This window comes from Amblyraja radiata, chromosome 41 (assembly GCF_010909765.2).
Source record: "Amblyraja radiata isolate CabotCenter1 chromosome 41, sAmbRad1.1.pri, whole genome shotgun sequence".
In the NCBI taxonomy this organism is placed as follows: Eukaryota; Metazoa; Chordata; class Chondrichthyes; order Rajiformes; family Rajidae; genus Amblyraja; species Amblyraja radiata.
The window spans coordinates 3,117,648-3,134,423 of record NC_045996.1 but is presented as its reverse complement, the minus strand read 5'-3'; the positions used below and the strand labels follow the sequence as shown (position 1 = coordinate 3,134,423).

Genomic DNA, 16,776 nt, shown 5'->3' with positions numbered 1-16,776 from the left:
TTCAGACTGATTATGAGCAGGACTGAAGAAGGGTTTCGGCCCGAAACGTCGCCTATTTCCTTCGCTCCATAGATGCTGCTGCACCCGCTGAGTTCCCCCAGCAATTTTGTGTACCTTCGATATTCCAGCATCTGCAGTTCCCTTTTGAACACATCTCTTAGGTGGCCGTCAGCTACTGCACTTTCTTTTTCCAGCATTCAACCGTAGCAAAATATTATTCTTATAATTGCTTGCGATCTCCCAACATATTTGTTCCTCCGGTTCCTGCTGGGGAAGTGGGGGTGGGGTGTATTCTAATGTGATCATTTCCTTCTTATTTCTAAATTCCACCCATGTAGCCTCAGTCCGCCAAGAATATCTTAAGTACTTCTGTGATATTCTCCCTGATCAAACATACTCCTACCCTTCCTCTCTTACCTTTACCCCTATCATGCCTGTAACATCTGTGCCATGGAAAACTGAGCTACCAGTCCTGCACCTGTTGTATTTCTTAGGATTTTCATATACCTTGCCTGCCAGATCCATTTAATGTCTTTCTTTTTTATTCTGATTATCGTCTTAAATATAGTCCTACACGTCTTGTACTTACCGAGGGATCTGCTTGATCCTGACTGCCTAATGTATGGCTTCTACTTTTTGCTGACCAGTGGGTCTATATGTCATCCAGGGTTCCCTAAACACCCCAGCCTTGCTCTTCACCTAAATGAGAACATGCCAGCTCTGTACTCTTGCTACCTCATTTTTAAAAGCCGTGCCGACTGTCCCCTTACCTGTGATTGGACTCGCCTAATCGACCACTGCACGTTCCCTCGTTGGTCCTCCAAATTTAACCCAGTCCGTCCTATTTTGATCCATACCTACTTTAAAACTAATTATGGTGACTGTTCCCACAGTACTCCACCACTGACACTTCAGTCACCTGCCTTACCTCGTTCCCTAAGAGGTCAGAGAGAGAGAGAGAGAGGGAGAGAATCATAGAGAGTGATAGAGTATGGAAACAGGTCGTTCGGCCCAACTTTCCCACACCGGCCAACATGTCCCAGCTGCACTGGTCCCATCTGCCTGTATTTGGTCCATATCCTTCCAAACCTGTCCTATCCATGTATCTGTCTAACTGTTTCTTAAATGTTGGGAAAGTATTGCACCTTCATAGTTTAGTGTAGAGGTACAGCATAGAAACAGACCCTTCGCCCCACTGAGTCCGAGCCGACCATCGACCACCCATTTAACAAATTCCATCCCGTCCAAGCCCTTTACACTAATTGAGACCCAACAAATCTCTCATCAATACTCTGTTCTTCATAAGGTTATCTGCAATCACCCAGCTCATCCGATCCTCAAATGTCCCGTTGACTGTTGGCGAAGCCTCTATAATACAGTCCCATCAAAGTGATCATTCCCTTCCTGTTTGTGAGTTCTACCATATAGCCTCGCTGAACGACATGATCCTCCAAAAATATTCTCTTTACGTGCTGTGATTATGTTTTCCATCATCAAAAAGCCCCCCCTCCTCTGTTACATCATATTTGTTGCATCTGTACCTGGAACATCTTGTGCCTGACATATTGAGCTTCTCATATTGAAATCAATGCAGTTTAAATGATTCACCTTTCCTCTCTCTTTGCTGAGCTCCTACCTATCCTTTATGCTCCTCTTGCTCTCATTAAGTACAGTATTTTCCCTCAATTTCTCATCTGCCTCCTTGCTACTCTGGGACTCCCCTCTTTGCCAATCTGGTTTAACCCCCCTTGGATAGAATCAGCAATGTTTCCTTCCAGAATATTGGTTACCCTTCAATTCAAGTGCCACCTGTCCCTCTTATACAGATCACCTTTGCTCCAGAAGAGATTCCAATAATCCAAAAACTTGATTTCCTGCCCCCTATGTATTCATCTGATCTATCTTTCTATTCTTGCCTTCCCTTCTCAGGAATGAAATCCTTATGTAACCCAGGAACCCGGTAAAGGCAAGCTTTTGCCACACTTGTCATTGGGAATGGTATTGAGTATGAAAGTTGGGACATCATGATGTAGTGGTTGGTGAGACCCCACTTGGAGTACTGTGTCCAGTTCTGATCAGCCAGCTGTAGGAAGGATGTCATTAACTTGGAAAGGATTCAGAAGAGATTTACTAGGATGCTGCATGAGCTTGCGGGCTTGAATTATATGGAGGGGTCGGATTGGCTGGGAACTAGTTCTTTGCAGCATTGGAGGCTGGTTTCTCCAAGTTATTGAAGTATAGCAGATTATAAGGCGCGTGGATAAAGTCCAAGTCTTTTTCTTAGGGTAGAGGATTCCAAAACTAAAGAGCATAGGGTTAAGATGAGAATTGAGAGGAACCTAAGGCAACATTTTCACTCAGAGGGTAGACCATGTCTGGAATTTTACTTCGGAGTCACGTGAGTGACTACGTGAAGAACCCGCTCAGTGCGCAGGCGCGGCATTACGCCAGCAGTGCAACAGCGGCAGCAGCGGAAGTCAAACAGCTCCCGCTGCAATTTCAAAGACGGACCGTCAGGTAAGTGAACAGAAGTCGGCTTTCCTTACCGAAGAAAAGCCGGCTGTCTTCTCTTGCAGAATGTCCACACTCAAGACAAGACTTTCGAAGAAATCTGCCCCCCGTCCAACTCCGCAAGAGGAGAAGGGGGGGCAGCAACAGGCGGTAGGAGCGCTATCCGGGCGCTCCGCTATCCCCGACACCGAGCCGAGTCCAGCTCCGCTAACGCCTGAACAGCGGGCTGGAGGCAAAGCCAAACGGAAGAGCAACCGGCCGGTGGCATCCGACTCGTCGGACGGGGACGTCTCTCCACCCAGGAGGGGGAGAGACAGCCACCTGAGCCGCATGGAGCGGCTCTTGGAACAGGTGCTCCAGCAAGGTGCACCCCGGGAGGGGAGCTCTTGCAGAGGGAGGTCAGGCACTCCCTCTACAGTGCCTCCTGCACTGTCCATTGCATCCTCCTTTCCAGAGGATAGCTTTGGGGACCAGGACTGGGCTGGTCCAGAACAAGGGGTTATGGCTGAAGATTTCGGGAGTATGCAGGGGGTGCAGGAGCAGGAACAGCTGCTTGGTGTAGTGGGCCGCTACGTGTCAAAACCCCGTGCAGGGGAACCGCTAGAGGCCAAACTAGCGGCAAGTATCAATCACCTTTCCAACAGAGCTCTGCAGGAGCAGGTGATTAATGAAGCTTTAGATACCTATACGGCGCCGGAGAACTGTGAATCTCTAAAAGTACCAGCGGTGAACAGCCAAATCTGGGGACACATTGGGGCAACCATCCGGCACCACGAGCTAAAGCTGCAGCGGATACTCCGACTATTGACAGCAGGCATCACTTCGTTTGCTCGTTCTATAAACAACACCGAGATGACCACCAATCAACAGGATACACTCACGTTGTTGTGTAACACTCAGTTTGAAATTAATAATCTGCGGAAAGAAATCATCAAACCTGCCATCAACCCTCGATTTGCCGGGCTGTGTAAAACACCAGCCGATGAGCCAGACAGGCTGCTCTTCGGGAAAGACCTACCTAAACGCATGAAGGACATGACCAAGGCCTCAAGAACTCAAGGCCTCATGAAGGCAGGGTATAAAACGAGCAAACTGAAAACACACACCACCAAGTGGCAGCACCCCGCCGCATCCACCAGTAAACATCCGCCATTCAACACTGGTGAAAGCTCGGGGTCCGCTTACTTTCACCGTAAGTCTTTTTTAGACCAGGCCCCATGGAAAATGCGCCAACCCCCAACAAACACGCTAACCCCCAACAAACACGCTACATCAGACACCTCGCAAGCCTCGTCCGACCAAAGGGAATCAGAGGAAATACCCGTAACCATGGAGGTAGGTGGGTCTGGTTCCTATCAACTTTTGGGAGGTGGAGGCTTAATACTAGCAGGAGGTAGATTGCACCAGTTTAAAGCAGCATGGGAGTCTATCACGAGTGATCAGTATATATTCAATGGCATTAGTGGATACAAAATACAGTATATATCAGGTAACTTGCCACCAGTTCAGCATTTACCCCAAAGGGTATTCTCCCTCTCAGTAAAAGAGAGACGAGAAGGACAAGTTGAACTGATGAGACTAGTTACAAAGGGTATCATTGAAAAAGCAAAACATGAACCCTTGGAATTTGAAAAAGGGTATTTCTCCCTCCGTCAAAGAGAAACGTGAGGGACAAGCTGAACTGGTGAGACTTATCACAAAGGGGGTCATCGAAAAGACCAAACATGAACCTTTGGAATTTGTATCGAATATATTCACTAAAACCAAAAAAAGATGGTGGCTGTCGCATCATCATTGACTTAACATCACTAAACAAATTTGTTAAGTATATATATTTCAAAATGGAGACATATGTTACTGCCAAACAACTGAATTCCAAAGGACACTTCATGGCAAGCATTTATCTTAAAGATGCTCACTATCTAGTACCCATATACAAGGATCATCGCAGATACCTAAAATTTATCTGGATGGTACAAAGCATTGCCCTATGGGCTAACTTCAGCCCCAAGATTATTCACCAAAATATTGAACCCAGCCATGGCAATACTAAGAAAACAAAAACATATTGTCATGGCATATCTGGATGATATTCTGATAGTAGGGAAAATGATGGAATTGGCTGTGGCAGCAGTATCAGCTACAAAACAGCTCCTCGAAACTCTGGGGTTCGTCCTACATCCAGATAAATCTAAGTTGAAGCCATCCACTATCATGGACTACCTGGGCTTCACAATTAACTCAGTCCAGATGACTGTTACCTTGCCAAAGGCAAAAATGGTTGAATTAGCACAATCATGCAACAATTTAATGGTCAACGAGCGACCAACTATTCGACAAGTAGCAAGAGTAATTGGGGAAATGGTAGCAGCATTTCCGGCTACACAATTCGGACCTTTGCACTATCAAAAAAATTTACAGAGAGCAAAGGTACAGGCAATAAAACGACATACAGGTCACTATGATCGTGTCATGAACTTACCCACTGAAGCAATATCAGAGCTACAGTGGTGGGCAGAAAACGTTTGGCATAGTTTCAGCCCTATCTTTATCACTAACCCTACTTTAGTTACTCAAACAGATGCCAGTGCTCAAGGCTGGGGAGCGACTAACTCCATATCCAGCACAGGTGGTAGATAGACTAACCTAGAGTCATCATTACTACTTACACTGGGCATTAACTATCTAGAGATGTTGGGCGCCTTTTATGGTTTAAAAGCATATGTATCTAATATGCAGCACTTGCATGTTCGGTTACAAATTGATAAATACTACGGTGATGGCTTATATTAACCATATGGGTGGCATAAAATCATTATCATGCGACAAATTGGTCAACATGATTTGGCAATGGTGTGTCGAAAGACATATTTGGCTATCAGCTACTTACCTACCAGGTAAGCTAAACACCCATGCCATGAGAAAATTAAACGCCTGGGTTGCAAGTTTGAACAGACCTTACCTGGAACTGGGATTGTCCAAACAAACCATCACCATGTCGGCATCCCTTCGAACATCCACCAAGAGGCAGTACTTAACCAGCATCAAAAAAGGGAGAAGTACTGCCAGGAAACAGGGACAACATACGCAACAGCTACAGCCACCAACATACTGGAGTTCCTGGCCTATCTACACCACGATGTAGGGATCAGCTAGAGTGCTCTTTCTGCTTATCTCAAACCAGCGCCAGGACAACAGGCGATGGGATCCCATCCACTGGTGGTAAAACTGATGAAGGGCATTTACAATATCAAGCCCTAAGCCCAGGTATACCCATATTTGGGATATCAGTGTGGTCCTGACATATCTCAGGGAATGGCCACCAGCCAGATCCCCCGGCCTCGAGCAAGCTACACTAAAGACGCTCATGTTGATGGCACTTGTATCCGCTCAGAGGGTCCAGTCACTACACCTATTGCGACTGGACAACATGATCACAGCTCCAGACCAGATCTGTCGTTATCCAGCGACTGATCAAACAGAGCAGACCAGGAACACCTAATCCAGTCGTGGCTTACCCACTAGAACCACGGTTATGTGCCATGACCCACCTACTATCCTACATAGACACAACCAAAATATTCGAGGGAGATGAAAAGCCTTGTGGGTCAGTCACAAAAACCTTATGGTCGGGTGACGAGCCAAACATTGCGAGATGGCTCAAGCAGGTGCTAGAAACTGCTGGGATAAACACTAACATGTACAAATTTTATTCCACCAGGACAGCATCCATGTCGACGGCTAAAGAATGGACATGCCTATAGACCACATCCTGGCTACAGCAGGATGGTGGGGGGGGGGGAAAGACCGTTCAGAAATTTTATAATAAGCCGTTGGCAAAACCTGGTTTATTTGCAGTAAAGATTTACGAACTGCAAATATTTAATTTAAGCCCAGGGGAGCAACTTAATTCTTTGTTGTTATTGTTTAAAAAATACCATTGTGTTTTTCTACAAATAGACTCATTGGTTGATTACGATAACATTTCCTCCCTCAAGAACTTCGGCAGTGAGTGAAATGAAACTGTTACACGGTTTGAAATCACAGAGCTTTGAAATCTTCACGTAGTCACTCACGTGACTCCGAAGTAAAATAGTAAGATTAAACGAGAACTTACCTGTTTGAAGTTTGATCTGTATTTTATGAGGAGTTACGATGAGGGATTACGTGCCCTCCGCTCCCACCCTCATTATATGGATCAAACTAATAAATTGATGTCTCCTTATCTTTACTATGTTTACTTCAAATAACTGTGTCTATCTGTGATTCCACACCGCTGCTTGGAAGTATGCCGCGCCTGCGCACTGAGCGGGTTCTTCACGTAATCCCTCATCGTAACTCCTCATAAAATACAGATCAAACTTCAAACTGGTAAGTTCTCGTTTAATCTTACTATTAGCTGCCATAGAAGCGGATACAATTACCACTTTCAAAAGATGGACAGATATATGGATAGGAAAGGTTTGGAAGGCCATGGGCTAATGCAGCCAAACAAGCCTTGTCCAGTGGCTAACTAGCTCCACATGGACAAGGTAAACGGACGGGCATGTATGACTGACTCTATGACTGGCTACAGTCAGCTGCCCTGCCATATTCAACCCCTAAACTGATGACGGCAGAGTATTGTGTTATTTACCGATTAATGTACAAGGCGGGATGTGATTAGTTTGGGGACAAGGTTTGTTTACAATTTTTGCTGAAATATGAAGATTCATAGACATGAGTAATATTATTGGGAAGAAAATTAACTTTTGGCTTGGCTGTGTAATCAAATACATGTTTTAAAAATAAAAAATAATATGCTTCTGTCCTGACCCTGTCGTTCAATTTGTTTGAAGATAGCACTTCAGAGACTAGCAGCTCCTAACTTAGATTCCAGTCTAGGCTGTTAGCCTGGATGGTTCGATGATTTACATGGTCTTATGACCCATGGACTAAAAAGGGAAATATCAACTAGAACATGTTTAGATTTGTCATCTGTTGATCCCTGCTATAAAGGATATGTAGTTAAGAGCAGGCCTAGATCAGTCCAGAGGTTCTGTTGCCCAAGTCCCTACTGACATTTAAAACGATCAGTCTGATGAAGGGTCTCGACTAGAAATGTCATCCATTCCTTCTCTCCAGAGATGCTGCCTGTCCCGCTGAGTTACTTCAGCTTTATTGATCTGTCAACAGTCATAAAACACAAGATACATGAAACATGAAATGAAAGTGACGAATGGAAAGGATTGGGCGTGTGCAAAGATTTGGGGATGGGGGTTGCGCAGAAGGGGAGTCAGTCTACCCCACGACAGACGGGGGAGGAGTTGTACAGTTTGTTAGTCACAGGGAAGGATCTCCTGTGGTGTTCTGTACACAGGTGGAACCAGTCTGTTGCTGAAGATACTCCCCAGGTTGACCAATGTGTCATGGATGGGGTGAGCTGTATTGTCCAAGATGCGCCATGGTTTGAGGAGCATCCTCCCCTCCAAGACCACCTCCGATGAATCCAACTCAGGACGGAACCAGCCTTCCTGATGAGTTTGTTAATCCTATTGGCGTCGTGCGTCGCCTTGGCCCTGCAGCCCCATCACACTACAGTGAAGAAAATGGCATTGGATACCGGTAGAACATCTGCAGCATCTTACTGCAGACATTGGAGGAGCGGAGCCTTCTCAAAAAGTACAGCCTGATCTGTCCCTTATTGTACAGGGCTTCAGCGTTCCTGGACCAGTCCAGTTTACTGTCCAGGTACACTCCAAGGTATTTGTACTCCTTGGTAAACTGTATATCCACACCATTGATGGAGACAGGGGACATAGGTGTTCCTATCCTCCTAAGATTCACCACTAACTCCTTAGTCTTGTTAGTGTTGAGCAGTCCACACCACTCAACAAAGTTGTTGACTACACATCTGTATTCAGCTTCCCTCACTGATGCAGCCTATAATTGCAAGGTCATCTGAAAACTTCTGCAAGTGGCAAGAGTTATATCCAAGTCCGAGGTGTAGATGGTGAACAGGAAGGGACCTAGGACCGTCCCCTGTGAGACCCCTGTGTTGTTCATTACCATGTCCGAGACACAGTTCTGTAGCCTGATATACTGTGGTCATCCAGTCAGATAGTTGGTGATCCAGGACACCAATGGAGATCCACCCGCATCTTCGTCAGTTTGCTCCCTAGCAGTGCAGGTCGGATGGTGTTCAAAGCACTGGAGAAGTAAAAAACCCAAGACTCTCACAGTGCTTCCCGCCTTATCCAGGTGAGCATATGAACGATGGAGCAGGTGGATGATGAAAACATTGAAAAGTACTGCATGTCATTCAGCCCATTATGTTTATGCTCACCATCATGTGAAATTAAAGTAATTGCGTCTGGCTGCATGTGATCCAAATCCTCTCATCAATGTCTGTTCATGTGCTTGTCTAAATGCCTCTTAAACATTGCTATAATATTAGTTCAGACCACATCCACTGACAACTCATTATAGAAATCTTAACACTGTGTAAATAAAAGACATTGCCTTGAAAATCTACTTTAAACTTTCTCCTCTGACCATTAAGCTATGTTCTCTATTATTTGGAATTTTCAAATTGGGAAAAAGACTCTGCCTATCAACTTTACCTATGGCCCTCATAATTTTAAATACTTAATAGCAGGACCACCCTCGACCTCTGATGCTCCAGCAAAAACAATTCAGGTTTGCTCAAAGTTTCCTTTTAGCTTAGGAACTGCCATCCATGTAACATCCTACATCCTCACCAGTCTTCAGACTCTTCCTTTGATGTAGTGTGCAGAATGGCACAGTACTCCAAATGTGGCCTAACCAAAGTTTTATACAGCCACAACATGACCTTCCAACTGTTATACTTCAGTAGCTCAACCAGGGAAGTAAGTGTGCTCTACGCCTTCCTTCTTCACTGCCTTATGTACACGTGTGATCAATTTCTGGGACCTATGGACTTGCACCCTAAGATAGTTCTTCACCATTGATCCTTTTTCTGTATATTTTCCTTTTGCTCCCCAAATGTAGCGCTGCACACATCATGATGACATTTTATCTACTAACTTTCTGCCCAAATGTCCAACTGATCTATATCCTTCTATATTCTTTGACCAATATTCTTTGCTATTCATAACTCCAGCAATTTTCATGTCATCTGCAAACCTGCTAATCAGACCATCTATGTTTTCATTCACTTCATTAATATTACAAGCAACAGAGGTCCCTGTGATGGTTGTTGCGAGACGCTGCTGGTCACAGACTACTACTGCTACTACTATCCTCTGTCATCTAAGCAAATTTTGTCTCCAATTTACTAAATAACTGTGTATTGAAGAATTGCCATTTGATTAAGATATAAAGGACTAACAGTTGTGCACTTTGTCTGTTTCATCCAGCAATTGCATGTTTTTGTATAACAAATTAAAACTGAAGAGAGAATGCGAGAACTATTATTAGCACCAGTGAAAATAAGCTAAAGGAAAGCAGGAAAAAAAATGTATGAGGTGGGAGCTCTGAGGTGAGGATTGTCAGTTTTTAGATGACAAAAATGATAGTTGCTTAATGACAACTCATCGTGCCTTTATTTTAGAAAAGGCTTTTTCTTTTTTAACAAATTGAAGAGTATAGAATGAGCTGACCTGAATTATCATGAATGGGAGAGATGCTAAAGGTAGTAACAAAGCTATCTTTGCTGTACCTTTTGTGCTGACAAGAAATTAAAAAAAAATCACATCAGAGGTACTCTCTAATGTACAACATGTAACAGCTGCATTCTAATCATGTTCTTTCAAGTTGTGCAGAATTCACCACCCTCATTGTGAAGCGTTCCTTGTCTTATGCTTAAGTTAAGGTTGTAAGTCTAATTTCCATTGTTATGTGATCAAAATGCATATTGCTAATGTCATCACATGGGGGAAATACTGCAGGTCGATTAAACCAGTTTTAAATGGTTTGATCCTATTTCTTCTGAGTTAACTTTTCTGGGAAAATAGGCAGATTCTGCTGAAGCAGGTTCAAGTCGGGCCAATTTCGAATAAAAACTTTTTAAAATTTATATTTGGTCAATAGATCAATTCAGATATCAGATATACTCCCTTTTACAGATTGATAAGTATCTATTACACATTGCCAATACAATAATTTTCATTTAGTTTTTTTAAATACATCTGAAATGAAATCTTGAATAAAAACTATTTGCAAGGATATCAATAGAATGTTTTAAAAATAGAAAATCTGATTACTCCTTTTGTTTTGGGTTTACAGGACATATTGCCAAGGCAGTTGCTGCTCCTGATGCACACTTGCTTGCTGCTGATGATGTTGTTAGTTGCTGCCTTGACTTGAGTGTTCCAAGTATCTCTCTACGGATCAATGGTCATCCTGTGCAAGGCATGTTTGAAAATTTTAATGTGGATGGCCTCTTTTACCCTGTGGTTAGCTTTTCTGCAGGAGTCAGGTATGTTTTCTGATTGTTAAGTTTGTCTAATGAATAATTATTTTATGATTTAAAGGTGCAATAAATATATGAAGATCATGTGAAATAAACGTTTCTTGTCACATTGATATGAGTGTTTAATTATGAAATCAACATCTTGCTTGAAAGTTATTCAAAATATATAGTTTTAATTCAAAACTTTATTACCCAAATTTTGATAACATTATTTGAATTTGAATACAAAATCATTTTGCAAAATAGATTCGCCACTTCATTGGCTTTAAATTATTTAAAAGAGCTTTTTTTTTGCTGTGCTATTTTAATTATTTCATAACTGATTATTAATATTTATAATGTTAGACAATAGGTGCAGTAGTAGGCCCTTTGCACCAGCACCGCCATTCAATGTGATCATGGCTGATCATCCACAATCAGTGCCCCGTTCCTGCCTTCTCCCCATATCCCGTGACTCCGCTATCTTTAAGAGCCCTATCTAGCTCTCTCTTGAAAGTATCCAGAGAACCGGCCTCTGCCTCTGAGGCAGAGAATTCCACAGACTCACAACTCTCTGTGTGAAAAAGTGTTTCCTCATCTCTGTTCTAAATGGCTTACTGCTTATTCTTAAATTGTGGCCTATAATGTCTAACTTCTTTAGACATTATAGATACTGTGTTATTCCAAAAATGGACGCGTATTTGGCCAGAGTCATGTCTACGTCACAGAGGAAGAGGACTTAACTTTCTGGTGCCTTTCCCCACAGTGGAAATTTTTGATTCTGCTGTGGGGAGACGTTTGTGTTGAACTCTATAATGCGTTGTGTCCATTTTTTAAATTTTGTTAACCTTTTTCTATGGTTAGTATGGAAACTTATTATTTATTTTATGTAAAGCACTTTGGTGTCAATGCGAGTTGACTTAAAACGTGCTATATAAATAAAACTTACTTACTTACGTCACATTGGTGAAGGTAGTAGCATCTTAGCTAATATGCAGCTGAAATATACAGGGTAGGAATATTGTAGTGAGATCCCAAACCCATTCCCAGTGAACGTTCTGGCTCTGCAATGTATGCAGAGCAGGTGACTTTCTGTAAAAGGAGGGTAAAGGAAGTGCAAAAGGCTGGTCAGCAAGAATGTTTTCACTGAAATCTGCCATCTTTCGAATTTGTGACCGCAATGCTGGAGCAAATACAGACTACATTGCCATCGCAAGTAGATTTCTATTGAAGAAGGGACTGACCCAAAACATCATCAATCCATTTCCTTCCACAGTTAATGCCTGATCTGCTGGGTTCCTCCAACAGTTTTTTTTTTTGGCTCAAGATTTCAGCATCTGCAGTCTTTTATGTCTCAAACTTTATTACACTGCATCTTAGTAAATAGTTTCATTATCTTTGAGCGAACCAGGATAAACCAAGAAATTCTACTGGATGATTAGAATTACAAGTTGGTGGAATTACCATACCAGTGAGCAAAATAATAAGTTAAGTTGCCATGCGTAATGACAAAGCAGACCATGTTGAGACTGCATTGGAGGAACCCTGCGCTACTCAACAAAATGATGGTGATCCTACAATGCTGAACAATTGCCTTTGTGAGGATGCAATGCTTGGCACTGGCCAGGTGGTGAACAGCTGTGGAAGAAGATGAGAAAGGGAGGAAACTTAGAGAACCTTTTTACACAACTATATTACTAACTAGACTAAGTGGGACCCGTTGGGTCCCAACATCACACGGGAGGGCTGGTCCCCCGACGCAATATTCCATCTCCACCAATTCCAATATTGGTGGCCAGTGGGGGCTTTCTGGAACGCTAGTATGGGTGTTGTGGGCTGAAGGGACTGGTTTCCAGAGAGCTAGTATGGACATTGTGGGCCGAATGGATTAAACCTATGCCATCTCACCTTAAACCTATGCATCTGGTTTTTGACCCCTTCTCTGGATAAACATCCTTAGATAGGTACAAAATGCCGGAGTAACTCAGCGGGACAGGCAGCATCTCTGGACAGAAGGAATGGGTGACGTTTCGGGTCGAGTCCCTTCAGACTGAATCAGGGGAGAGGGAGGTACAGCGATAAAGCAATGTAAGGTGTGAAAACGAGACAAAGAGGATGCAGATCAAGGAAAATGTAGAATAGATCATTGTTAGCTAGGAGAACATAACAACAAAGCAAACAGAGATAAAATGTAAATGAGGACAGTCAGTCCTGTCGGAGAACTGAGAAGGGGGGAGGGATGGAGAGAGAGGAAGTGCAAAGGTTACTTGAAGTTAGTGAAGTCGATATTCATACCGCAGTGTTGTAAGTTGCCCAAGTGAAATATGAGGTGTTGTTACTCAGAACTGCTGTAGCTTTGGGAGCAGCAACAGCAGCAGCAGCAGGAGGAGATTAGCAAGAGATACGACTGATTGGCTCTAGCCCAAGTGGGAGGAGAGAAGTGAAAACAGTTGAAAACTGAGGAATTTGGTTTGTAAATTGGTAAATCAGGCAATTTATCAGTCAATTTAAGTAAGACTGCTCTTAGGGAGCGGCAGTGAGTGAGCAGCCGTGTGAGAAAAGTGTGAGTCTTTGGCTCGAGAGTCTTCGGAGAGGAGACTACGCAAAACACTGCAGAGGGAGAGACGAAAGAAGGAGATGTCAGGCAAGCTGATTCAGTGTGATGCTTGCAGTATGTGGGCGGTGCCTCTGGCTGCTACAAATGCGAAAAGTGCACCCAGGTAGAGCTCCTGAAGGGCCGTGTTGGGGAACTGGAGAAGCAAGTGGATGACCTCCGGTTCGTCCGAGAAACGGAGTCGTTCCTCGACAAGTCCTACAGTACGATTGTTACACCTAAGGTACTGGAAGAGAGAAGGTGGGAGACAGTGAGAACGGGAGGGAAGCATGGAATGCCAACGTCCCCGGGGGTTGTACCTCTTGTGAACAGGTTCACCCACTTAGAAGCAGTTGGGACAGAAGAGGTGTTTACACTGGGCGGCGGACTGGCTTGTGATGCGAATAGGGCTGTTGAGCCAAAACCAAAAAGGCCTAAGGCAGGCAACGCCATTGTAGTAGGAGACTCCATTGTGAGAGGTACGGACAGGGGTTTCTGCGGCAACAGACGGGATGCGAGGATGGTGTGCTGCCTTCCTGGTGCCAGGATCCAGGATGTCACGGACAGAGTGCAGAAAATCCTCAAGGGCGAAGGTGAACATCCGGAAGTGGTAGTGCATGTCGGCACAAACGATGTCGGACAGAAGGGGATGAATATTCTGCAGCGTGACTTTAGAGAGCTCGGAAAAATGCTGAAAAGCAGGACCTCCAGGGTTGTTATCTCCGGTTTGCTTCCAGTTCCTTGTGCTGGCGAGAGCAGGAACAGGGAGATACGGGACCTGAACGTGTGGCTGAGGAACTGGTGCACGGGGCAGGGATTTAGATTCTTAGATCACTGGGATCTGTTTTGGGGTAAGGGGGAACTGTACAAAAGGGACGGATTGCATCTTAACAGGTGTGGGTCCAGCATTCTGGCAGGCAGGTTTGCCACTGCTACACGGGTGGTTTTAAACTGAATAAGGGGGGTGGGGTGTCGAATGGGCTAGTGGAGGATGGAGTTAAAGGGAAAGGGTTTCTTAAATGTGTGAGCGTAGAGACAGAGGGGTGTAAAATGAGGGTAGAAGCAATAGGTAGCAAAGTGAAAAGAGATGGAGAGCCAAAAGAGATGGGGGAGATATTGAACAGTTTCTTTTCTTCGGTATTCACCAAGGAGAAGGATATTGAATTATGTGAGGTAAGGGAAACAAGTAGAGTAGCTATGGAAACTATGAGGATCAAAGAAGAGGAAGTACTGACACTTTTGAGAAATATAAAAGTGGATAAGTCTCCAGGTCCGGACAGGATATTCCCTAGGACATTGAGGGAAGTTAGTGTAGAAATAGCAGGGGCTATGGCAGAAATATTTCAAATGTCATTAGAAACGGGAATAGTGCCGGAGGATTGGCGTACTGCGCATGTTGTTCCATTGTTTAAAAAGGGGTCTAAGAGTAAACCTAGCAATTATAGACCTATTAGTTTGACGTCAGTGGTGGGCAAATTAATGGAAAGAATACTTAGAGATAATATATATAAGCATCTGGATAAACAGGGTCTGATTAGGAACAGTCAACATGGATTTGTGCCTGGAAGGTCATGTTTAACTAATCTTCTTGAATTTTTTGAAGATGTTACTCGGGAAATTGATGAGGGTAAAGCAGTGGATGTTGTGTATATGGACTTCAGTAAGGCCTTTGACAAGGTTCCTCATGGAAGGTTGGTTAAGAAGGTTCAATGGTTGGGTATTAATGGTGGAGTAGCAAGATGGATTCAACAGTGGCTGAATGGGAGATGCCAGAGAGTAATGGTGGATGGTTGTTTGTCAGGTTGGAGGCCAGTGACGAGTGGGGTGCCACAGGGATCTGTGTTGGGTCCACTGTTGTTTGTCATGTACATCAATGATCTGGACGATGGTGTGGTAAATTGGATTAGTAAGTATGCAGATGATACTAAGATAGGTGGGGTTGCGGGTAATGAAGAAGAGTTTCAAAGTCTACAGAGAGATTTATGCCAGTTGGAAGAGTGGGCTGAAAGATGGCAGATGGAGTTTAATGCTGATAAGTGTGAGGTGCTACATCTTGGCAGGACAAATCAAAATAGGACGTACATGGTAAATGGTAGGGAATTGAAGAATGTAGGTGAACAGAGGGATCTGGGAATAACTGTGCACAGTTCCATGAAAGTGGAATCTCATGTAGATAGGGTGGTTAAGAAAGCTTTTGGTGTGCTGGCCTTTATAAATCAGAGCATTGAGTATAGAAGTTGGGATGTAATGTTAAAATTGTACAAGGCATTGGTGAGGCCAATTCTGGAGTATGGTGTACAATTTTGGTCGCCTAATTATAGGAAGGATGTCAACAAAATAGAGAGAGTACAGAGGAGATTTACTAGAATGTTGCCTGGGTTTCAGCAACTAAGTTACAGAGAAAGGTTGAACAAGTTAGGGCTTTATTCTTTGGAGCGCAGAAGGTTAAGGGGGGACTTGATAGAGGTTTTTAAAATGATGAGAGGGATAGACAGAGTTGACGTGGAAAAGCTTTTCCCACTGAGAGTAGGGAAGATTCAAACAAGGGGACATGACTTGAGAATTAAGGGACTGAAGTTTAGGGGTAACATGAGGGGGAACTTCTTTACTCAGAGAGTGGTAGCTGTGTGGAATGAGCTTCCAGTGAAGGTGGTGGAGGCAGGTTCGTTTTTATCATTTAAAAATAAATTGGATAGTTATATGGATGGGAAAGGAATGGAGGGTTATGGTCTGAGCGCAGGTATATGGGACTAGGGGAGATTATGTGTTCGGCACGGACTAGAGGGGTCGAGATGGCCTGTTTCCATGCTGTAATTGTTATATGGTTATAAAAGTGGCAGGCCGGAAAATCCAGGGCAAAAATCAAAAAGGGCCACTTTTCAACAAAATTGTATAAGGGGTAAGAGTGTTGTAAAAACAAGCCTGAAGGCTTTGTGTCTCAATGCAAGGAGCATTCGTAATAAGGTGGATGAGTTGAATGTGCAGATAGCTATTAATGACTATGATATAGTTGGGATCACGGAGACATGGCTCCAGGGTGACCAAGGCTGGGAGCTGAACATCCAGGGATATTCAATATTCAGGAGGGATAGAGAGAAAGGAAAAGGAGGTGGGGTAGCGTTGCTGATTAGAGAGGAGATTAACGCAATGGAAAGGAAGGACATTAGTTTGCAGGATGTGGAATCGGTATGGGTAGAGCTGCGAAACACTAAGGGGCAGAAAACGCTGGTGGGTGTTGTGTACAGGCCACCTAACAGTA

The 16,776-nt window shown here is 43.8% G+C and overlaps 1 protein-coding gene across 7 annotated transcripts in view; it reads left to right on the top strand.

Moving 5' to 3' along the window:
• ryr1 (ryanodine receptor 1) overlaps window positions 1-16,776 on the top strand; it is a 604,017-nt gene that overhangs the window by 133,943 nt on the left and 453,298 nt on the right. For all 7 annotated transcript variants that reach the window (XM_033014584.1, XM_033014582.1, XM_033014581.1 and 4 more), the window contains one exon: window positions 10,759-10,951. In XM_033014584.1, coding sequence (XP_032870475.1) covers window positions 10,759-10,951 — 193 coding nt within the window. The remainder of the gene's footprint in view (window positions 1-10,758; window positions 10,952-16,776) is intronic.